Below are 25690 nucleotides of genomic sequence, written 5' to 3'. Positions count from 1 at the left end.
TTGTTCTCTAAAGGTAATATTTTTTGTCATTTGTCTATTGGTAATATTTTTTACTTAATGAAATAATATATAGACATAAATGAAGTACTATATATATAAATTATAGTATTAATACGAGTAAAATATTAAGTTAATAGTTATATCATGATTATAATATGAATATAGTATTAAGCTTATAAGCTATAACGATACAATTCAAGATGCTTGAAATTAGATAATGACAAATGTACAAATCCAGTTAATAGTTTATGAGTATATGCTGATGGTTGTGGAACTATTAATTAATTATAATATAAACAATTAAGTATTATGATATAACTATGAATAAAATAATAGTATACTTTTAATATAAACTATATAGCATACATCTAATATTAATCTAGTTGGTACATATACTAGATTACTATATATATATATATATATTATAAATAAATAATAGTACATGACTATTTATTAACAGCTACCATTCTAAGTGTTAACATATCTAGTTATACTAGCAGTGGTAAACAAAGCACGTTTGCCACATCTGCCAAATTGAAGAAAAAAATAAAGTGTGACTTCAAATATTAAAATAGTCTAATGTATAAGAGTGAAATTACTATTTATTTATGTTCATCATTTATTATGAAATTTAAATTATATTAAAAATTCAAATTAATTAGATAGTTTTTTTCTCTTAAAAATGTTCAGTAATACTTCATCATTTATTTAATGATGAAAAATTAGTATTTTATAAATTAAAGTTGATTTTAAGTGTATGATATAATATTATTCTCTTAAAAATATTCAGTAAAACTTTATCTTTTATTTAATGATGAAAAATTAATATTTTATAAATTAAAGTTAATTTTAAGTGTATGATATAATATTTATATTTTAATTATCTATTTTATGTTAGTTTAAATCAATATTTAAACTTCTACCGTTAGATTAAATCTGAAGATTTAAGATGAAAGGTTGTGATTTAAAACCCAAAAACTAACATTTTCTCTCACTTTTCCTTTCTTCTTCTCTCTCATTCCCCACGCACGTTTGCCTAATTTAGTTAATCAAGAATATTGTCATATTTAAATTATATTAAAACTCTAATTATTTATATGGCTTTAATTTCTTAAAAATATTTAGTAAAATTTCATCATTTATTTAATGATGGAAGATTAGTATTTTATAAATTAAATTTGATAGTTTATGTATGATATGTTATTTATATTTTAATTATTTAAATTTTAAATTAGTTTAAATAAATGTTTTAATAAGAGAAATTATTTATATATAAATTTTAACAAGAGAAATTATTTATTATAGTAATAAATATTACAGTCTTATAATTGTATCTCTAAATTTTAACAAGAGAAATTATTTATATAATTTTAAAGTGTGTAAAATATGCACAATATCTTTAAAAAATTTTGGTATATTTGAGATCTACTTTAAAGAATCTACTTTTTACATAATAATGATAAATATTTTAATGATTTTATTTTATTTTTATATATAATAGTAGTAAATATTATAGTGATTTTATTTTTTATTTATATATTATAGTATTTTTTTCCTCACTTTCTTTCTCTCTCCTATGGCCCGATTCTTCCCCCACGCCCCTTCTCCTTCAACCTAGCCAGGCGTCGCCATGCGCCGGCAAGCCTCATCGCCACCATCGGCGAGTCCCCCTCACGCCAACGATTAACCCAGCCACCGCCGATCTCCCCCACGTTCAGCCCTCTCTCTCCCTTGCGGCAACCCAACCGAAATGAAGTTTTTCCATTTCTCTCTAGTTGCGCCGCCGTATGCGGCCACCCAGCCTCACCGCTACCATTGGTGAGTCCCCCTCACGTCGGCGACCAACCCAACCACTACCGATCCCCCCCACGCGCAGGCCTCTCTCTCCCCTGCAGTAACCCAATCGAAATGGGTTTTTCTCATTTCTCTCTAGTTGCGCCGCCGTATGCGGCCACCTAGCCTCACCGCCACCACCGGCGAGTCCCCCTCACGCCGGCGATCAACCCAGCCACCACCGATCTCCTCCACGCGCCGCAGCTCTCTCCCCTGTGGTAACCCATTTCTCACGACAACTCTCTCTCTCTCACTCTCTCTTCAAACCAAAAATAAACAAATAAACGAAGAATGAATAAAAAGCATAAAAAAATAACACTATTCATTACTATTGATCTCATTATTCATATCAACATAGCCTCTTTTAAGATAAAGGAGATATTATTACCATATAAAATAATTATCTAGTGTTAATATATATTCTAGCATGGGTTGAGGAGGTTTTTTGCTCTACGCAAGATAAGTCTCTTAGTTTTATCTGAGGAGGAGTGCATGTTTTCTTTTCTTACACTTTTCTTATTGTTTTCTAGATCATAGACGAGGTGCTGGTGCAAATGGCGGACGTGATTATAGAGAAGTGGGATGACCTTTGCTTAACTGAGAAGGAACATACTGCATTAGAGGTTGAAATCACAAAGGAGAATTTGACAACAAGACATGGAAAGTTGTCTCATTGTAGCCGAGAAAAATGTCAACTTCAAAGCTTTTAAGACAACCGTGCAGACGGTATGAAAGCCAAGGGGGAGAATCTAGTTCAAGTAAGTTGGTGACAATTTATATATCATCGAATTTTAATATGAGCAAGACATCCATAAAGTGAAGAAAGGTAGACCTTGGACCTTTGATCCTGATTTACTTTGTCTAAATAACTTTGATGGCTTTGCTGCACCAAAAGATTTATCCTTCACCAAGGAACCAACATGGATTCAATTCCACAACATCCCTCTTGGAGGAATGACAAAGGAGGTTGGGCAACAAATCGGGAGCATGATTGGTGTGGTGGAGGGGGTAGATGCTGATGAGGATGGCATTGGATGAGATCCTTATCTCAAAGTCAGAGTTTTTATTGACATCACTAAGCCACTAATGTGAGGAATTCTTGTTACCATGCAAGGTAACAAGTGCTGAGTTTCTTTTAAATATGAAAAACTTCCTAATTTTTGTTTTAAGTGTGGTATTATTAAACATGGTGCAAATGGGTGTGAACAATCCTCTAGTCAAAGATCCATGCATAATAGCTTACAAAGCCAATATGGTGCTTGGCTTCGAGCTCCTACTCAAAGGTAGTTGCTAAAACTCATCATCATAGCAATAATGGGAGGGATCAGTCAGCTTCTCGATCCACAAATCCACAAGTTGAAGATGAAGCTATAAAAGGAAACAAAGCCAAGGTTGGAAAGGTCTCAAGTTAGTCAAGAGTGGAGGCTGAATCACAGGATGGTGATAGAAGGAAAAATGTTTTTTTGGAAAGTTCCCTTCCAGAAAATATGGAGCAATCAAAGGGTCAAGGACTATCTTTGGATAGAAGATATCATTTAAAGGAGCCATCTCAGGAATATGCCGGCTCATTTTTGGGAAGGACTGAGGGATCAGGGGAAACTATTATGGTAATTGATGCTGTTGATGATACTAGATGTTGTAGGGGACCACTGAATCAAGTTGAGAGTGAGCACAATATTACTATCCCTACTAGCATAGATGATGTCATTACTATTCGACAACATTCTCCAGCACAAAAGACGGACTATGTGCGGGCCACTAAGATTAATAATGATCAGCAGCACTTACAGACAAAAGATATGATCCTTTTGGCTAATAACAACAAGATAGAAATGCACCACAAGAAAGAGACTAAGTGTGAGAGAAGAGCTAGGAAGAAATAGATATCCCTCACGTCTAAGCCTAGTTGTTAGAGTGGTGCTTAGAAGAGAAGCATATCTCTCACTACAGGTGGTCAAAATGTTGAGATGGGGGAGGTTCTTGGGGAGAGGCATGAATTAAAGAGACAAAAGCATGCTACTTATGAGGAAGTGCACAATCATGGTTTAATGGCAGAGGTTGGTGACTAGCCCTGCCAGTATCAATGAGTATCCTAAGTTGGAACTGCCGAGGGTTTGGGAATTCTTGAACAGTTAGAATCCTTAATCTGTTGGTTAAGGAAAAGTGTCCTCCCAGTCTTTTTTTTTTATAGAAACAAAATGCAATAAAGAAAAAATGGAAGACATTAAAGTTAGACTGAAGTTTGATGGGTGTTTGACAGTGGAGAGTCGCGGTAGTAGTGGTGGGCTAGCTCTTTTGTGGAGAGAAGAGTTTGATGTTTAGATTTGTAGTTTCACACGATGGCATATTAGTGCTGTTATTATGGATAAACACACTAATAAGAAGTGGATGTTTATTGGTTTCTATGGACATCCTAAAACCTCTAAAAGGGAGAGCAACTGGAATTTACTGAGATTTCTTAAAGATGGCATCTCTATCCCATGAGTCTATGTGAGAGATTTCAATGAAATCACTTGCCAAAGTGAAAAAGTGGGAGCAGCATCAAGAACTTATAAGTAGATGGAAAAGTTTAGAGAGATCATTGAACTTTGTTCTTTGATTGACTTACTTACAAAGGGTCAGAAGTTTACTTGGTCTAATAATAGGCCAGGAACAAAGTTCACAAAAGAGAGACTTGATCGAGCTATGACCAATCCAAAGTGACAACAACTTTTACCCAACAACATCTGTCATGTTTTACTTGCAATCAAATCAGATCATTCTCTACTCCATTTGACCCAGCTTAGTAATGAGATGAGGGCTTGTAGGAAAAAGTACATTTTCATATATGAAGCCTCTTGAGCTTTAAGGGAGGAATGCTCAACCATTATCCAAGAAGCATGGAGACAGGTGGCTATTGGAGATTCAGCAGATGTAGTGATCAGAAACAATATTTTTAATTGTCAAATGGCTCTTCAGAAGTGGAATTCAGCTACCAACAGGAAGACCCCAATACATATCAAGAGGAAACTAAGGAGAATAGCAAAACTTCAGAATGTTGGTGATGGAGACCATATCAGCAATGTTCAACAGCACCAAGAAGATGTAGAACTGCACTTAGCTGAAGAGGATCTCAAGTGGAAGCAATGTGCTAAACAGCACTGGTTGCAACATGGGGATAGAAACACCACCTTCTACCACATGTATACATCACAAAGAAGAAAAACTAATTCCATCATACAGTTGCATGATCATCATGAGCATGTGATTAATGATCAGAATAAGATTGGTGATCTATTCTTTGATTTCTTCTCCAATTTGTTTACTTCCTCTAACCCAACTGCTATTGATAGTTGTATCTCAAGCATGGACTCTAAGGTTACAGATGCAATAAACTCTAGGCTTTTGATGTAATTCTCTGAAACAGAAGTGAAAGAAGCTATTTTTCAAATGACTCCATTAAGTTCCCCTGTGCCTGATGGCTTTCCAACTCATTTCTACCAATCTAACTGGGAGACTATTGGTAAAGAAGTATGTAGGTTTGTTCTTCAAGTGCTCAATCATGGTGGTTCTTTAAAAGGTGTGAAGGACACTTTTATCACACTTATTCCCAAGATTAAATTACGTTTGGGTACCAAGAGTACCTCAAGTACTCTCACTATTATTCTTTACTTTATTATTACTTTTCACCTATTTTTTTACTATTCATTACTTTTTACGTACTATTCATTATTCTATTATTACTTCTTCACTACTTTTTCATTACTATTCACAAATATTCTCAACACTTCTCAGGTATTCTCACTACCCAAACGTAACTTAAGAAGTCAAAGGGGTCAAAGATAGATGCAAGTTTGGAGTCAAAGAGGTCTGCTGATTGAAGATGCTAAAAATATTCTCAATTCATTTGCTTTGTGGTCTGCTAATCATGTCAAGAGAGATGCCAATAAGGTTGTCCATAGCTTAGCTCGTAATGCACTGATGTTGCATGAAGACTTATATGATTTGGAAGAAATTCCTACTTATATTCATTTCATTGTATTCAATGAGATGATGTAAGTCGTGTGAGTGAGCAATAAAACCATCTGTTTTTTTTTTTTTTTTTTAAATGGTGTTATATATGATTAATGGTGTTGGAGTTTGAATTCATAAGTGGAGTTAGGGATGGTTTGGATAATGGAATATTTTCAATTTATTTTAACTCATCTTATCTAATTATTATAACTTTTTTAAATTTTTAAATAAAATATATATAATAAAAAATTTAATTTTTTCAAATTTTAAAATAAAAATAATATTTTATTCAATTTCTAATTTTCATTTCATTTAATTTCAATTCAATTTATTGTTTATATCTTATTGGAGTGATTTGGATTTAGAGATGAGTTGAGATAGTTTGTGAATTTTAGAATAAAAGTTAAATTATTTATTATATTTTGTGTATAAATTTATGAAAGTTATTTTAGAATTTAAAAAAGTTGAATTGTTTATTATATTTTATGTGAGAATTTAAAAAAGTTATAATAATAAAATGAAATAAAATAAAATAGGTTGAAATGTTTTTTGAAAGCAAATTAATCTTTAGAGTCGGTCATAAAAATTATCCGCCTCCCACTTCGATCAAATTTTCCGTAAGAAATTTGACTGTAGCCGTGTTTTTGTTGGAGCTCCAACTCCAACAGTGCAGAGTCGAACTCCCAAGGCGATGGAACAGAATTTTGCACAACCAATTGACAAAAATGTTGGACTTCTCGTTCTCGTAACTATATACAATAGTGATTAGTGGGTGCAAAATGCGTGAGCTAGAGACGAAGTTTGCCTATATATGGCGGGAGGCTCCTTTGCGTCGAAGTTTTTCGCACCCAATCACCTCTCTATCTCTATCTCGCCACACTCTTCGCTAATTACACTCCCACCCCTTTAAAATCCTCCAATCCCAAAACCCTCCCAATCTCTGCCACCCAAAATCTGCACCACCCTCGATTTCAGTTCCATTTTACTATTGCTTCAGCACCTCCGTCGTTACTTGTAAAAAAAAAAAGCACCTCCATCGTTAATTTCTCGAATTCTAGGGTTTTCTTTGGTTCCTGTCAAAACCTAGGAATTTCTCTCTGAGAGAGAGAGAGAGAGAGAGAGAGAGAGAGAGAGTTGGGGCGGTGTCGGAACTTTCGATTTCAATGGAGGTCCCGGCCTTGGTCGCCGCCTCCGCTACCACGCGTGGTGGTTCTCTCTCCATGCAGCCACCATCGTCGTCTCCTTCATCCCGCAAAGAGTGGCGCGCCGTTTCGGAACATCGCAACGCTGGGGATGAGGTACTGGTCTAGTTAAAGAAGATTGTGGCATTGGGGCTTGTTTGGTTTCTGAGAAATTTTGGGAAAATGAAAAAAATAACTTAAATTCGAATTTAGTCGTTTAGTCGTTATGATTATGGATTAGAGGACCTGACACCTTTGCTTGCGATACTTGAAACAAATTAATTTTCTCAGCAGCTCCATTTAGGGTTTATGGGTTCCTTTTTTTTAGCTACCCGTGTTTCTCTTCATGCTAAATTTATTCCCAGTGGTTTTCTTAGCTGCCAAACATGGGAAGTTCGATGATTTGTGTGGGTTAATAGCGAAAATCATTGTGCATACTAGTTAAAAGATCTCTATCACAATTCCGCTGTAATGGAAATATTGGTTTGGTGGAGGAGGGAATGGGGCAAAGAGAAGAAAGAGAGAGAAATTTCTGGGTTTCAGCTTTTACTATTAGTTTTACTGCTTCATCGTGAGCAGCGTAACGTTTCTGTGCTTGATTTTTATTATAATGTTAGTTGGGCTCAAGTGGTAAGAGCCTTTAGTGTTTGAGGTATGCTCCCTAGGTCTAAGGTTCAAACTCTTGGGTGCAAATAATTTCTAGGGCCACGCCCCATCAGTAAAAAGACAATGATTTACCTGATTTGAGTGATTTGGGTGCATTAGATGGGTCAGAGATTTAATTGGGTAAAATACATGCTGGATTTGTAAGGCCTTTGGGTTCCTCGTCATCCAAAAAGGGTCGATCAAACTCGAACTCGCAGAAAGCAATCATATATATAATTTTCATTTTACCTCATGATTTTCTTTTTACTCATTATATAAGTCTTTTGTTAGGTGAAAGCTTGAAAGCTTTAGGGATCTAGTAGTTTGGTTTCATCTAATTTAAATACATGTTTTCTTTTATCTAATGGAACATCGTTGTTAGATGGTGCATTAATTGAAAAAGTTCTATTCTGGATTATAATTGTTAAAACTACGGGGAACATGGGAAAAGGATGAGTAGAGTCTTAGGAAAATGGTCTCGAGGTAACGTAGGAAAAGAAAAAAAATGGGGAACTTTGTGTTTTCTTTGTCATTTAGGAGGTACCTTGGTCACCGAGCTTAAATTTTTGGATTTTCATTTAGTTGGCTCGAGTCCTTTTAAAAAAAATTCTTGGGAAATAAAACAACAATGTGTTTGCCTATATCTATATAATCTTGGAAAATGGACAAACAGATAAAGAAAACATATCCTTCAGTTTAATCCCAAGGGGTTGGCCCAAGTGGTGAAGGTCATGGTCTTGGGGTATCACTCCCTTCAAGGTCCAAGGTTCAACACCTCATGGGTGCAAACAATCCTTTGGGGCCACACCACCTGGTGAAAAGCCAACGATTTAACCAGTTTCGTGTAGGAAAATTTCTGAGGGTGTGGTGCATGGGACCGGGGTTTACTCTGTAGGGGTGGGTCTGAAGGGCTCTGTCTTGGAAAGGTTCCCCGACATTAAAAAAAAAAGAAGAAGAAATAGTCAGAGATGTGAAATCTTTCTATCTTGTCCTAGTTCCTACACCATCTAGTAGTCAAATTGAACTGTAGGGACTGTATTTTGACATCAAGGTTTGAGATTTGGTTTTTATTTATTTATTCTTTTAGCAGGTTTTGTATTTGAAATTTTTTTCATTAATGAGGCATTTTTTCTGATGCCTAGGATTTGGAACGATCGAAATTGGCACAGACAGATGAGAGAACTATATATGAGGTAAGGATTCTGATTTGTGGAAATACCTTTAATGATAAGGAGTTATTTAAAATGAAGATGTTTTGGTGTTCTATCAAGGTGCAGCAGGGACGAGAGCCTCTTGATGTTGACTTCTGTTCAATCACAGTGAACGGTAGCTTAGATGATGAACTTTTGCTGCAAAGACTTCATAATGTTGCTAGACAAAGAGAGGAATTGCAACGGGTGGAGATTGAACTTAGAGCTCAAATAGTTGCAAGATCTGAGATGATGGGAATGCAAAGCAACTTTGATGCTCAGATCAAAGAGCATGCTATTTCTGCTGCCAAGCTTCAGGTTTGATGTTGTAGTTCAATTTATATCATAATAGGTTTATAATAGAAGTGTTTTTGGAGCACAGCTTGATAAAAGGAACTTTTCTTGTTATAAGTAGTTGTAGAAAATAATGCTAAGCAATTCATGTAACCATTTATCAATATAGTTATATAAGAAGATAGGAATGACCAGATTTGCGGGCAGAGCTATATGAGGGGAGTATTTCGAGCTTCAAAGCAACGTATTTTATCGAAGTTACATGTTGAGTCAGGCATTGATCTCTAGTAGCAGATTTATGAATAGGCTACTATTGGCCATCCTCACGCTGTTCTAAATTTGGGTTATTTGGGCAGGAGCAACTGCGTGAAAGGGAAAAGACCATACAAGAGTTGGAAAGGATGATGGAAGAGAAAGATAGAGAGGTTCATGCAATTAAATTGGATAATGAAGTGGTTTGTTGAGTGCTTGATTGTTTTTTATATGTTCTTTCTTCCTTTGGGTAAGGTGTTATATAAATTCTTGATTACTTCCCCTAAATTGACTGGGCAGTCGTGGGCTAAAGAGGACCGCTTCAGAGAACAAGATAAAGAACTAGCATCATTCAGGTGTGAATTTGTGTGTAGCACCCATATTTATGCTCTAGCCCCTTTTCTTCAAGCCTTTAGTATGGTTTAAATGGCTGTCTTGATATATTGCAACTCTGTACTACTTCACACCATTTTGAAAGTGAGATCTGGACCTTTTGAACAAATTCTGATGCCTTGCTTCTTTTTGCAGAAGAGAGCATGATCACTCTGAGGCCGAAAGAGCCCAACATATTAAACAGATTCATGACCTTCAGGAGCATTTTCAAGAAAAAGAGATGCAGCTTATTGAGTTGCAAGACCAGGTTTGTTTATGGTTTACTTGGGTTATTCCATTGAAGTGATAATTGAAAATCCAAGATCTTATGCAATTAGGAAGTTCATTGCCTGATAATGATCCTATCATTCTTCAGCATAGGGTTGCTCAAGAAACCCTTATTTATAAAGATGAACAATTGAGAGAAACCCAAGCCTGGATTGCTCGTGTTCAGGAGATGGATGTCTTGCAATCAACTACGAATCATTCGTTACAAGCTGAACTGCGTGAACGTACTGAACAATATAACCAGCTGTGGCTCGGTTGTCAAAGACAGGTTAGCTTGCTTTGGATTCTATTTTGCAACTGTTGGACTTGCTGAATTTTGGGTGTATTTGGAACAGTTCAAAGTGTAACGTCTTTGGGTTGTCAAGGACAGGTCTTGTATGTAAATATACATGTGGGCATAAGTATGTATTTTATGCTTTTTCATATCGACTTAAATTGAATCTGTGATTGCCCATTTGACTTTTCGTTAACTATCAGTATATTTTGGGCAATACTTAAGGTTTGTGGCGTTGAATAATACAAGCTGCACTAGAAGCAATACAATGTGGTTTTATATCTTCCAATATAAATCTGTGTTTTGATATTTTGAGTTTTTAATTTCTGTGTTAAGCATAGAGGATAGATCATATTTTGATTATTGTTGGTCTTTGGGTTTTTGGTGTTAGTTTGCAGAGATGGAAAGAATTCATCTGCATACAATACAACAGCTCCAACTTGAGCTGACTGATGCACGAGAAAGGAGTGGAACTTACGGTGATGAGTCTGGTTTGTCCCAAAAAAATTCAAAGGATGTGTCTCAGTTTGGTCAGGGCAATGGAAACCAACTAGATGCAGATGGAGGTGGTACATCAGGTGGAAATTCTGGTGTCCTTTCTAGTGGGAATTCAGGCAGTGCTTCATCTTTTGCTTCGTCTGGCAATCCTTCAACCCAGGTAAATTGTACTTCTTTTATAGCCGTTAATTGATATGAAAAGTGGAGCTTTTTAAATATATCATATTCTGCATAAGCTATGGTAGGAAGTCCCATGGGCAGAACCATTGATATTTGACATGCGGAGTGGATGACCTTCCCTTATACTTGGTAGAAGTTTCTTAAAATATAAAAAATGGTGTAGTGGTACAATAGATATAGAAAAGAAAAAGAAAACAAAGTTCTGAAAAAAAGGTATAAGAATTTCATGGAAGAGAATGATTGAGATTGCCGAGTCTTCATCCAGTCAAGCAGGAATTTCAAAAAATAAAGTCTTTTATGTGGAAATAATTCCCCAACATCCCAATAACCCTAATGACAGGCATAATCCAATAAGTCCCACACAGAATAATAACAAAGCAATAATCTTTTGCATCCCGTTTGATTTTGCTTTCTACAATTATCCATCTCGTGACATTTTTTTAGTTTATAATCTACGTCTACTTGTATGCTTTTATTGTATTACTCTCGCATGAAACTAGGATTGTGTTGTTTTTTTTTTTTGGGGGGGGGGGGGAGGGAGGGGGTGGACTAAAACTATTACAATATAATATCTCCATTTATTAAAAATCTGAATTATCAATATTTTTTATTATTACTTTTAACTGAATTATCAATATAAAAGTAATATTTCTCTATAAGTAATAAACCTTTATTAATAAGCGCAAAAGCAATGAATTCTTTTAAATTTCTCTAACCATAAAAGCAACATAGTATAGACAAAAATCAAATAAGATTTGACCTTTTCTACACCTTTAACAGAAATCTAAAACATGATGAGTTTTTTGGCGGCCAAATTTCTATATTTTTAGAAAAATTTCATTTTTTCACGCTTGAGATCAAATTTTGAAATTTGAGAAAAACTTCCAGATTTTTCTTTCTATATTCTAGTCTGGTGCGTTTCAAATTTTTTGGGACTAGAGAAGCTTTCATCAGTTCTTTAGGGGTTAAGAAGGGCTTTTCAGAACTAAAGGTTGTGGATAGGGTGGGACAGTGGTGGAGGTCCTATAGCTTTTGGGATCACCAAGTTGTCGTGGGTTGCAAATTAAAAGCATTGAAGTTGGGCGTGCTGATTTATGAGATGTTTGGCCATGTTGGGGAGAGGAAGTGACACTTTATGGATGAACTCAAAGAGTTGGATATGGTTGCAGAAGAATGTCATTTTTGTGAAGCTAATTTGATAAGAAGGGATGAAGTCTCTAGTGAACTGGAAAGGGTTATCCTTTTGGAGGAAAAAGTTAGAGACAAAAATTGAGTGCTCATTGGCTCAAGGAGGGAGACAAGAATACATGTCATTGAATGGTCAGCTCAACTCGTGGTAACTATGTAATTGACACACTACTTATTAATGGGCCTGACTCTACTCAAAACAGCTCTCTTGGTGGCCCTGGACCTGTTTTGATGGTCTTAGTTTTGATTCTATTGGTGAGGAGGATGAGAGGTGGTTGGAGCATGTTTTGAGCAGAATGAGGTATTCGAGGTGGTGACAAGGCCTCTGACCCTTATGGTTCCTCACTCACTTTCTTTCAGTCTTGTTGGGGCATTTTCAAGAGAGATTTGATGAATGTATTTATGCTTGTGGAAAGTTTGAGAAGTGTCTCACTGCTACCTTTATTTCCCTTATTCAAAGGTAGCTGAGGTGATGATGATCCTATCAGCCTAGTTGGAAGTGTAAAAAATTATCTCCTACAATGTCCAAGCTAATTGATTAAAACTGGTGTTGGCAAAGATTATTTCCTGTTCTCAGAATGCTTTTAACAAGTGGCTACAGATATCAGATTTAGTTCTGATAGCCAATGAATATCTTGATAGTAGCATAATCAAATCAGGGATTCTGGGGCTGCTCTGCAAACTGGACTTGGAAAAGGCATATGACCATGTGAATTTGGACTTTTTGTTGTATTTATTAAGGAGATGTGGCTTTCGGGAGAGATGCTGTGGGCGGATAGCTTAATATGTTTCTTTGGTGCAATTTCTAGTGTTGATAAATGGTATCCGCTCAGAATTCTTAGAAACTGTAAGGAATTGTGACATGGGATCCTTGATCTAGGTTACTTTTTGTTGTGGAGGCATTGAGTAGAATGCTGTTCGCTTCTGAAATCAGATGTCTTTAATCAGGTTTCTGTGGGGACTAGAAATAATGAAGTGTGCGCTTTGTTTGATCTCTTGTTCGTTGATGATACATTTGTCTTTGGCAGCAATTTGAATAGCGTGTTGTCACTATGAAGAGGAGTTGGCTTGTCTTGCAAAAAACCCATCTCTTGAAGAATGCCCCGCAACCACACCACCTCAGAGCACGCTGCTGACATAGCTCTATATTCAGCTCCAGTAGAGGAATTAGAAACATACTCTTACTTCTTGCATTTCTATGAGATGAGTGAATCTCCAAGAAAGATGCACCACCAAGTTGTAGAACGCCTAGAATTTGGGCAACCAGCCCAATCAGTCTCACTATAATCCATAAGTTGTAGAGAAGTGCCAGCAGGAAAAAAATAACTTACAATTAGGAGTCCCAATCAAATATCTGATAATACGATGAACAACCACTAAATGCAAGTGCCAAGGAGTGTCCATAAATTTACTGTCAATATGGACAACATATGAGATATCCGGACGTGTGATAGTGAGATAGATTAGACTCCCAACAAGCTTCCTATATAATGTAGCATCAGAAATTAAATCACCCTCATCCTTCTGATACTTCACGTTGACTTCCATAGGAGTATCAACTGAAGTAGTCTCCCCCAACCCAGCCAACTGAACAAGGTCCTAGGAGTATTTATGTTGATTAATAAATAACCCATGGGGTTGATTATGAACTTCTAGCCCCAAGAAATAAGTCAACAGTCCCAAATCTTTCATATGAAAGATCTTATGAAGATGCATCTGAACCCTCTGAATAAATTCAATATTGGATCCAGTAATAATGATATCGTCCACATAGACCAACAGAAAAACAAAACCAGAATCACTCTTATGAAGGAACAAAGAAGCATCATACGCACTCTGAGTGAATTGAAACTCCAGTAAGGTATTGCGGAACTTCTCAAACCAAGCTCTGGGAGTTTGTTTTAGACCATAGAATGACCTTTTCAGCTTACAAACATCATTAGCTGAGGAAAGGGGCATACCATAAGGAAGTTTCATGTAAATGTTCTCTTTTAAATCACTATGAAGAAAAACATTCTTCACATCCATTTGATGCAATCGCCAAGATTGAGAAGCGGCAATGGCAAGAAGGAGAACAAGAGTCGCAGAAGAAGGACAAGAGACAATATCCCAAGTGTCATTGACCGCTAGTGCATCCATTTCTACTTGCATGACATTCCTCCAACACTCATGTTCTATAGCCTGCTTATAAGAGGAGGGAATAGCAATAGAAGAAAGTGTAGCAAACATAGAAGAATGAGATGAAAAACCATACCGATCCGGGGGTTTGGAGACTCTAGAAGTATGCTGACAAGATGGTGGATCATAAGATGTGTGAAGGGGCTTGATCAGGAGCCACGGGTGGATGCTGGGGGGGGGGGGGGGGGGCAGAAAGAGCGGTTAGATCTGCTGGATGAGATGGTTTACGCCTGGTGTAAACACAACTAGGTTTAAACTGAGCAGGAGCTGGTGTAGAAGTTGTATCCTTATCTGAAAAATTTGGCAAAACATAGAAACTAGGAGGAATAGGGTCTAGATGAACACGAAAAAATTGTTGTTTGTCAAAGAACACCACATTGCGAGAAACTCGAATGCGTTTAGCCTGAGGATCATAACAAACAAAACCCTTCCTGAAAAGAATTATACCCTAAAAAGGCACATTTGATTGATTGAGTAGAAAGTTTGTGTCTTTCGTGAGATGGAAGATGCACAAAACAAACACAATCAAATGAGTGCAATTGAGAATAGTTTGGGGAGTGCCCAAATAGCAAAGAATAAGGAGAAACACTGTTTAATACTGGAGTAGGTAATCTATTAATTAAATATACAGCAGTAGACAAAGTTTCACACCAAAAACGAGAGGGCTCACCCAGACTATATCAAGAAGATGACAATTCTTTCTTTTAGCCACTCCATTTTGTTGTGGAGTATATGGACAAAAACGTTGAGAAATAATTCCTTGATCTTGGAGGAACATTTGAAACTCAATAGATATATATTCTCCTCTTGAATCGGAGCGAAGAACCTTAAGAGAGGCAAAGAATTGATTTGTGAGATAAGCCAATAAACGCTTGAATACCGGAAATACTTCATTTAGTTCGAAGAAAGTAAATCCACGTAAAACGAGTATAATCATCAATAAACGTCACAAAATATTTATAACGATCATGAGATTCTATTGGGGCAATACTCCACACATCGCTATGGATAACATCAAAGGCACGAGTGGCATGAGATCCTTTTGAAGGAAAAGGCAAAACTTTACTTTTAGCTAACTTGCATGTATCACAATCAAAATTTAATTGATTAAGAGAATAGAAATCTTTATTGCCAATTAAATCGGAAGATGACAACTTATGAAGTATGTGAGAATTGGGATGGCCCAACCGCCTATGCCAATCCTTCACACTCAAAGTACCAACATTACAAGAAAACGAAGATAAAGACTTTGACTCAACAGATTTTGAATCTAAACATAAAGGAAACAGTCGACCCTCTTTAGGACTCCTTGCGATCATCTTCCCGGTCACCTGATCCTGTACAAGACAACCAAAAGAAGTAAATGACACTCTACAATTGCTGTTAACTAATTGTCCAATAGAAATCAGATTGGTATTTAATGAAGGAGACACCAAAACATTATTTAAGGAAGGAGAAATGTCACCTATGGCAGTGATAGGTAGGGAACTACCATCTGCCATGTGAATTTTAAGTGGACCAACATACTGTGAGACATTAACAAGAGAGTGAGAGGTACTTGTCATATGGTTGGTGGCACTGGAATCAAAATACCAAGATTTAGAGGCAGATTTGGTTTTACCTGAAATACCAAAAGCTGAAAGAGCTGAGATGATCAGTTGTTGGACCATTTCTGGTGTAATAGAGGTGGGATTTTGAGAAGTGGAAGCTGGAACATGAGAGGAAGTGGCCAAGGTAGAGCTGGCAGCACTAGTAGCTTCAGCAGCAGCTGAATAGGCAGTTTCTTGGCGACATGGATGACATATTGGGCAATCCTTGATAATATGTCCTTGCTTCTTCCAATAGTTGCAAGTTTTCTTAGAACAATTTGCAGCGAGATGCCCATAAACTTTGCAACTATAGCATTGAGTAGTGCTCAAATCCCTCCCTTTGGTTTTTCCTTGAGCTGCATATGCCACAGGAGCTGGAGTAGCTTGTTCCATGGCCGTTTGGGTCATCAATCTTTGCTCCTCTCGAAATATCTTTCCCAAACACATATCAAGTGGAGGCACATGATCTCGGTTCATCAAATTAGCACGAATAAATTCAAATTCAGGCCTTAGTTTCATAAGAAACTATGCCCGCATACTTGCTTCATGAACAGCTTGAATATCGGCCAAACTTTTTGTTGGAATTGAAGTGTATACAATATCTGTATACTCAGCCCTCAAGTTACAAAAACTAGAATAAAACTCCTCCATAGAGAGAGCTCCTTGAGAGAAATTCGACATCTCTAGCTCGAGTTGAAATTTCCTAGCTGCATTATTTAGAGTATATAGCCGCTTGAGATGATTCCACATATCACGAGCATTCTTGAATGAGCGTAAGTTCAAGATAATATGGGGATCAACAGATCCAAGAATCCAAGACATGACTAGGGCATCCTTGCTTTCCTAGGAAGCCTGCTTATCTTTGTCCTCCGGTGCCACACTACTCCCATCAATATGATCCCAAAGTTCCTTTCCTTTCCTTTCACCAATAGTTGAGACTAAAAAGACCCCGCAACCTAATTCTTTTCATTGAATTGAACCAGAAGAGAATCTCTAATTTCAGAAGACATGATAGACAAGAAACCCTAGCCGCAACCCTTGAGACTAGAGAAAAAAATAGCCGCAATTCTCGAAACAGAAAAACCCTAACCAAGATTCTGGAAACCAGAAAAAAAACCCTAGCCGAAATCTTAGAATAAAAAAAACCTAGAATTCTTGACCTTTCTCTGATACCATAACAATTTTCTTTGGCTGAATACCTCATCTTCTTCCTTCTCATTCATTAAATAGCCAAAAACAGATTATACAAATCAGAAATTCGAAATCTGACTTCTTATCCTAAAGGGATTCAAATCTTGGATAAGATGTGTTTCTCATACTTATCTACTCAATCTAAATATTCAAATTACAAATCATATAAATCCTATACAGCTGTGCAAATCTGTCTATACCTGAAATACATAGATAAAACATAGGAATTAATTCAAATAAATATAATCCACTAATAATCACTTCTTTTAAGGCAAAATCCATTTGGGATGATGTTATTGAAAAGTGGAATGACGTTTTGCAGGATGGAAGCTGCTTTACTTGTCCAAAGTGAGTGTTGCACAGTTTAAGGCCTCGTTTGTTTTCACAACTCCTCTCAACTCATCTCATCTAATCTTATCTAATTATTATAACTTTTCTAAATTTCCACACAAGATAAAATAAACAATTCAACTTTTTCAAATTCCAAAACAAAAATAATATTAAAAAATATATTCTAACAATATTTTATTCAACTTTTACTTTTAATCTCATCTCATCTCATCTGCGAAAACGAGGCCTAAGAGAGTACTCTCTCTAGCCTTCCTTCATATTACTTGCCTTTATTCTCTATGCCTGGGAGCAACCCAACATTTACAGAAACTTCAAGGTCCGTGTGGGGAGAAATTGGCGATGAGTCTAAGCCTCACCTGGTTAAGTGGTCCAAGATTTGTACTTCGCTATCGTTAAGTGGATTGAGGATTTAAAACATGTTATTGTTCAATAAAGCTTTTACACAAGAAGCTCCTTCCCCGGTTTTGGGATATTTTGTTCTCATCTATGCTGGATCTGGGATGAATTATTTTAACAATTATATGAGGCTCTCTACTTGGAAGAATGCAAATGAATTTTTTCTTAGAAATGGTTGGAAACAATTAATATCATCAATGTGTTCCAGTCATCAGTTGGCATCAACAGTTGACTTCCAAAGTGGCACTGCCTTGTATTAATTGTGTATAGCTTTGAGATTTTCTACCCAAATATTTTATTTTTATTTTATTTTTATGTTGGGGAACCTCTCCAAGGCAAGGCCCTTCGGACCCACCCCAGCAGAGTAAACCCGGTCCCGTGCACTGCTCCCTCGGAAGTTTCTCTACACGGAACTGGTTAAATCGTTGGCTTTTCACCAGGGGAGTGGGCCCTATAGATTGTTTGCACCCAAGGGGATTTGAACCTTGGACCTGGGGGGAGCATACCCCCAAGCCCAAGGCCTTTACCACTTGAGCCAACCCCTAGGGGTTTCTACCCAAATATTAATGGAAGAAAATCAAGAAGGGAACATAATTGTTTGATGCGTTTACTGGTTTTACCCATCTTAACACTTTGGGGGTTTTGGACGTTCTCTTTTTTCCCTGATCAGGTTCAAATATAAATACATCTGTAATTGTTTTGTTATGAACTATAGCAAATCCTTTTTTTATTACTTTCGGTTGTAAACTATGGCTAGGTACTTCTCATGTATATTCCTTGTATACTTGGGTTTTGCCTATTATTATGAATAAAACTTCTTGATTACCGATAAAAAAAAAAAAAAAAAAAAAAAAAAAAAAAAAAAAAAAATCTTTGCATCCCTATATTCGGCCATGCTTAAATGCTTTTAGACATAAGTTACTGCTTTGCAATTGGTTCCATCTCTTTATTTTGCCCGACTTTTTGGTAGAAATACTATCTTCTTCTAAATAGAGTAGCTTTTATGAGTTTGACTGGTGGTAAAATAAGAGAATGAAGAGTAAAATGGGTTTGTTTGCTGAAAAATTTTGAAGAGGCACTTTTTTTTTTTTTCCCGTGAGCATAATAATGGTATGCTCTTGTTGATGATGGAACCTTCGTCTAAAATGAGTGTTACAACAAATAAAGAAGTATTTTGTGGTTTTCTCTTCCCACATCTCCTTGTGCCCGCAGCACTTCCATATGGAGAAAGTATTCTTGCCATTTTCCACCAATAGCACCTAACCTGTGTTGATTTTGGAGGACTGTACGTCCCTCTGGTGAACTCATGCATGAGCACGTGCATTTATTTTATTAGTATTGGTCATTGGAAAACTATTGTGGGATCTCCATTTTGGAATGATATTTTATTATTAGATAAGAAGTGAAACAAGCAATTTTAAAGATGTGTACATAGCATTTGATATTCTTGTGTTCATTTTTAGACGGATCACATTTCCAGTGTTCCACTTGCACCTTCAAGTCTGCTCGGATACCTTCAACCTGGACAAGTGACTGCTTTGCATCCGTCATATGTCATGCATCAACAGGGGGTTCCCCATTCTTTGCCATCGCATGTTCCTTCATCACATGTTGGACAGTTCCACTCAATACCAGCAATGGGTTCCCTGCAACAATGGCAGAACCAACAGGTCCTGACAAATCAAAACATTACATCTGTTATTGTTGGGTGTCAATGTTATATGAACCAACAGGTCCTGTCAATGTTATATGAACTTTATTCATTTTTTTTTTCAGGCTGTATCAGAGGGTTCGCAGATAGCTACACATAATGAACTTCCACCATCCCAAACTGACCAAAGTATGGTGAGATCAGATGCAAACTACTCCTATGAAATGCCTGTTAATGGACAAGCTCTTCGTCAAGACTATCTGGATATTCGTATCAGCCATGGGCCAAAGCCTGATTCTGGAGTCTTGTCATCTTCTGGGGAAGCACAGGTCTTGTGAATGAAGTTGTTTCCTTTCTGATAATCATTTGGTTCTGTATTCAGTATTGAATGGACTCACCAAATCTTTTTTTTTTTTTTTTTTTTTTTTTTTTTCAGGTTCTTGAGTCAAGTGATGGAGGTTATGTTGCTGCTCCCAAACCTGAGCAGAGCCTGCATCAAATTTCTTCCCAATCCCATGATGCCGTAAGATTGGATATAGACCAAAACAGTGAAAACAAGGTTTGTCGTAATTTAGTCCCAGAACTTACATAATTATGCAGTCAGCCTGGTTACTCTTTAGAACAGCAGGTAAGTAGGGCAGTGATTAAGCTTCTCTTGAACTTGAACTGCACAGGAGCAGAATGTACTGACTTCTTCTAATCATGGACTAGAAGGCCAATCAACAGCAGAAGGACCAAGTTCTGTTGCCAACCCATCAGCATCTGATAAAATCCATTCTGTTAATCTCAGTGAAACCGCAGTAAACAATGCCAGTGCAGCTTTACCCGAATCATTTGTCTCAACTGGGCAGTCAAATATACTGACAGCTGGAAAGGCTTCAGAGCTTGCTCTTCTTGATGAAAGATCACTGTTGGCTTGCATAGTTCGTACAATTCCTGCTGGTGGTCAAGTTCGAATCAGTTCGACGGTTAGTGCAGTTACCTATAAAATCTTCGGCCATTATAGCAAGTGTGCTGTTTTTTTCGTTTATTAAAATTGGTTGAGTTGATGACATTTGGTGTTTGTCTTGTTTACAGCTACCAAATAGGCTGGGCAAGATGCTTGCACCTTTACACTGGCATGATTACAAGAAAAAATATGGAAAGCTTGATGACTTTGTGTTTGGTCACCCTGAGGTAAGTTTATTGGAATTTCAGAATGCACAAATACATGTATATATCATCTTCATTTGGTTGATATATAGGTGTGTGATTTGATCTGAGAACCTTGAAATGCAATATCAGCTATTTGTGATTGAAGGCGACTACATTCAGCTTCGAGAAGGAGCACAAGAAATGATAGCAGCTGAAGCAGCTGTTGCCAAGGTTGCTGCAGCAGCTGCAGCGTCGTCTCCTTACTCCTCAATTTTGCCTTCAATGGCTGTCACTCCAGTGGCACAACCTCACCGACTGAGAAAGGTTCCATCCATTGAGTCCAAAATTTTAAAAACTGACAAGACAGCTTTCAAGGAGTATGCAAGCATCTCTCCAAATTCAATTGATGAACCATCACAGCTCTCTTTGACGCAGAATCAACAATCAAATGGTGTTGGTTTTGGTCTTTCTAGAGGTCTGTTGAATATGCAAATTTTGAGCAAACCTAAAGATCCTCAGGAAATGAATGGCCCTGAAAATAGGGCTGTACAGTCTGCATTTGTGACAGTTGGGAATGGAGCAAATATTAGTAATAGATCAAGTTTGAATGGTTCCCAGAGAACGGGTCCAGCTAATGGGAGAGCTAACCTGAATTTTGTTGGAAAACAGCAGGGCAGGTATGGCTAAAAGCCTTTTAACTGGCTGCTGCTTTAGTTTAATTTCTTGGTTTGTACTTAGAGTTTATCAAACTAATTCTTCTGTCTTACTGTCACAGGATGACTGGTGCTGTATTTTCTTCCAGAAGATAGCAAGTCTGCTTTTTATTCTTGGTAAGTAACTGTGTGTTTGCAGTATATTCTCCTCAGATGGTCAGTTTTGATTTTATGTTTGCACTTCTGCTAATTATTGTGATTTTGAGAACTAGATTAAGTTGTGCAATTGAATATCTTTTGTTTTTTTTTTAGCAAAGAGGACGGTACCCCGTAATTTTATTAATAATTTTATTAATAAAACCTCTCTTATGGCGGAGGAATATTGTGGTTACATCTTTGGACTCCTTGGAGGTTACGAGAATGTAATACCTCATTTCTCGAGTAATCACTGAAATTATTAGACTATCAATTATTTTACTACCCTTTTTTGGCATGTAAGGGTTGAAAATAAAAAACCCCCCTAGGGGTTGGCTCAACAAGTATGGGCCTTTGGGAGAGATGGCCATCTTTGGCTCCTACTACTCATAGGCTACATACATCTGATGTATGTGCGGCTCTTTGGTGTGTTGGTTGTGCTCCCTCTAGATCAAAGGTTCGAACCCTTGTGCTAACAAGTTATAGGGGTCATATCTTATTGGTGAATAGCCGATGGTTTACCTGATTCTTTGAATGGTTTAAAGACATGTTGTGTTTACATGGTCTCTGGGATACCTTGCCATCAATAAATAAAAAAGTGCAGTATATCATTAACATGTTGAATAATGAACAGTTATGGGATTAGTGTCTTTGAGGTCCATATGCCTTGCTGGTGGCATCCAAAAAGATTTTCTTCTGCCAATATTTGGCAAGTATATGATTCCATTGATGTTTTTAGTTTACTGGCTCAAATTGCACTCTTCATCATTTTGTAGGGAATAGTGGAATATATGCATTTATTTGTGTTCAAGGTCTTGCAGATCCCCCAACCCTACTTTTAAGTATGCACAGGCATTTGTGGTCTTCCTAATTTAATCTATATACTGTTGACATTTCTACATTAATTTTGGTGCTTGTCCAGTTATATACGTTGAAAATGTGCTTTCCTGTCATGAGACTGTACAATAAGAGACAAGCGCTATTCTCATTTCTAATTATGATGCAGCCACACTGTATGGTATGGAGTGGGTGCAGCAAATGTAATATTACTTGCCTTACGTGGCGATTTCTGGATTTAATTTTGCAACTGTTCTGGGTTTATTCAAGTATTTTATTGCTGATTACGTGGCGATAACGATAACTGGCTGGATGCTTTGAGAAGCCTAAATGAAAACCAATCTGTGTAATGCAATTTATTATTTGTGAAAGGCAGATTTGAGTAACTGCACCATGTTCTGCCTTGTTTTGCTTGTACTCATAAATTGTTCTTGCTGTAGTAATTGATCATGTACCTTTTGTGCTTGACAAAAAAATTATTTAAGTATCTTTTGTTGTTAACAGGAGACGTGGAATCATGTGGATAATATCATGACCAGTAATATGCACGAGTCTGAAGATCGAGATGTTTGCAAGAGAATATTCTTGCTGATTGAATTTTCAGTGAGATTATCTTATAGAAGTCTCTGATTGGAATTGTTATTGTTTCTTTGGTTTGCTTTGATTTCATTTTCCGTTTCTTTGCTTTGTCGGAATTACAATGTACTTTGTGAGTGTATCTTACCCAAAACTCAACTCTCTGCCTCTGGCAATGATATTCATGCACACAATTGCATCTGTGCATCACATAGTTTATACTCATTGCTCAGCTTCCCTGCACTTTGAAGAATGCAGTTGCCAAAACAATTATGCTTTAGCTCACCTTTCAGCATAGGCCTAACCGGTTCAAGATTTTCAGTGTCAATAGTCTCACAATAAAATTAGTTTCACAGATGAAAAGTGTATTTTCGCTTCTCACAGTGGCAGCGATTTGTGAACAGTCATCGCTGGCTCCCAAATCTTGACTGCTTTCACCGCACAGTCATCTATGTATCCCAGTGCATGATAACTGGGATTACTGGGATAACAATGTGCCATTGCTATGGAGCCGGGAAAAGTTAGTTTTGAGGCTTCTACCAGATGGAAATAGACCTAGCCCTGGATCAGATGCTTTGGAGTTCTGCTGTGTTTCGGCTGCCCAAGCCATCTTTGTTCCTGGAGGTCTTTTGGTATAAGCAATTTGTGAAGCTGTTTCTTACGAGGCATCTTCCAAAGCATTAATCCATAAAAGCGCTAATGGGCAACCAACCAAAGGACTGCATTAGAACATTGGCCCCAATATTTTTTCCCCTTCCGAGAGAAGGGATTCATAAGTTGAACACGGACCAGCTTTTGTCTTTACTGTGATTTGGTGCTCCTTTCAATCGAGAGAAATCTCATTCCTAGGCTAGATTCTCTAGCATGTAACCATTTGATCCCCCTTGATTGGTCTTTCCCAAACTGGTTTCTACCTTCATTGCATGAGTTGGCTGGCTACTATTGTTACACCATGCCAAAATATGAAGAGTTTCTGAATAGGATACAACTCTAAAATGAGAAGATGACAATATAATTCATGACATACCTTCATATTTGGTTTTGCAGTTCTTTAGCAGCTACCATATTCTTCCAAAATTCTATGTTGCTCCCACAAAATAGAGGAATATATACTCATCAACAATTAAATGTACACGTAAAAAGTTTTTTTTTTTTAGTTCCCTGTTCAACTTCAGGAAAAGTGGAAGCTATTAAGACAGACACATGGAAACAAAAACATCAATTGGAAGTGCCACGTGTATATGAGTTTAGAGAAAATTGACCTTCGGACATATTGATGAACTTATGGTGACATTTCCTCTGCAACAATTTTATGACCATCATATTGGAGAGCCGACCCTAATTTTAGAGAGAGACGCATTCTTCTCTCTAGAAACTTGTACAGAGGTCCCTTCAACCCTCGTCTATCTCCTCTCTAGTTTTCTTCTTTTTTTTTTTTTTTTTTTTTTTTTTTTTTTTTTTTTTTTTATGTTTTTTCAAGACTAAGTATAGCAGAAGCCGATCTATTGCTCTCTGGTGTTCGGCGACCACCAGGTCAAAGTTGTAATGTTCGTTATTAATGAATGCAGTATGTTTTATAAAAAAAAAAAAAAAAATTATGACCATAAAAAATTACATATTGAGATTTCTTATAATTTTTTATGGGTCCTGCTACTACTAGCATGTGATCGAATAGTGCATTTGTTTGTTTGTTTGTTTTAATATTTCCATTTTTTATAATTTGGAGAGATATACAAAATATGGGAATCTCATTGCATTGAATACTACTCATAGACAAGGATGAAGGAACCCTAACATTACAATACAGTTCATAAGCTCTTTTACTTGATCGTAAAAAGTACGAGGGTTATAGAAAATTATAACAAATCCTATTCCAAAAGTACAACCATATTGACTACTACGATCAAATACTCCCCCGCCATCCGCCCATCCCAACAATTTCCGAAATTACTATTTTTTTATAAGAAAACTTGAATAGTTATAAATTAAAAGAATAATACACAAGATAAATATAATAAACTAAACTATTTAATACATTTAGATAATATAATAAATCAATAGTTGCAATTGTAATTATCCTATACATATTTTGGGAACATAACATATATATATATATATATTAAATAAGGTAAATTATAAATAAATTAATAATATATAATTAAGCATATAAAATATAGCTAACGTGTAATATATATAACATACATATATAAAACATATTACAAGCTTCGAAATAGGCAAATGAGTCAAGTCGAATTTATATAAGTTTTGTTCATGAGTCTAAATCGAGTCGAGCCGAGTTTATATAAGTTTTATTCGTTTAATATTTAAACCTATATTAGTGTTTAAAAACATTTCATTAATTAAATGAACATAGTTGGAATTTAGTTTACACGAGCTGAGCTCGAACTGTTCATGAGCTGCTTTGTTGATTGCTTTGTTGATTTGCAGTCCTTGTTACTTACACAATCAATGCATCTAACATTTGATAAACAATTTGCACCACTATCTTATTAAAAAAAAAAAGCCAACACCATCAAAAGTTTATCATTTTTTGTTGGGTAAAATGGTACAGTACTGTTGTGTACACACACGTGCATTACAAAACAATTAACATGGACAGTTCTCCGTTTTAATTCAGAATTTTATTTCATCTCATCATTATAATTATTTTAAATTTTTACATAAAATAAAATAAATAATTTAACTTTTTTAAATCTCAATTTAATTTTTTTTAAATCCAAAATTAATAAT

General features: G+C 36.4%; 1 protein-coding gene across 3 annotated transcripts; it reads left to right on the top strand.

Annotated features, from left to right (window-relative positions):
• The first annotated feature begins 6610 nt into the window (after positions 1-6610).
• Positions 6611-23012, top strand: LOC121257695. Of its 3 annotated transcripts, none has more exons than XM_041158856.1 (16): positions 6611-7124; positions 8795-8845; positions 8933-9160; positions 9493-9591; positions 9689-9744; positions 9917-10028; positions 10137-10316; positions 10714-10980; positions 19357-19563; positions 19670-19873; positions 19981-20103; positions 20219-20512; positions 20622-20720; positions 20829-21355; positions 21454-21508; positions 22868-23012. In XM_041158856.1, the coding sequence occupies exons 1-15, from the start codon at positions 6990-6992 to the stop codon at positions 21485-21487; spliced, it is 2616 nt and encodes an 871-aa protein (XP_041014790.1). In that variant the 5' UTR covers positions 6611-6989; the 3' UTR covers positions 21488-21508; positions 22868-23012. The 3 variants fall into 3 exon arrangements, with proteins under 3 accessions (XP_041014790.1, XP_041014788.1, XP_041014789.1); XM_041158854.1 differs by having other exon boundaries at positions 8924-9160; XM_041158855.1 differs by having other exon boundaries at positions 6612-7124; positions 8930-9160.
• The last annotated feature ends 2678 nt before the right edge of the window (positions 23013-25690 follow it).

The sequence above is a fragment of the Juglans microcarpa x Juglans regia genome, chromosome 3S, assembly GCF_004785595.1.
Source record: "Juglans microcarpa x Juglans regia isolate MS1-56 chromosome 3S, Jm3101_v1.0, whole genome shotgun sequence".
In the NCBI taxonomy this organism is placed as follows: Eukaryota; Viridiplantae; Streptophyta; class Magnoliopsida; order Fagales; family Juglandaceae; genus Juglans; species Juglans microcarpa x Juglans regia.
This window is presented reverse-complemented; position numbering and strand designations above follow the sequence as displayed.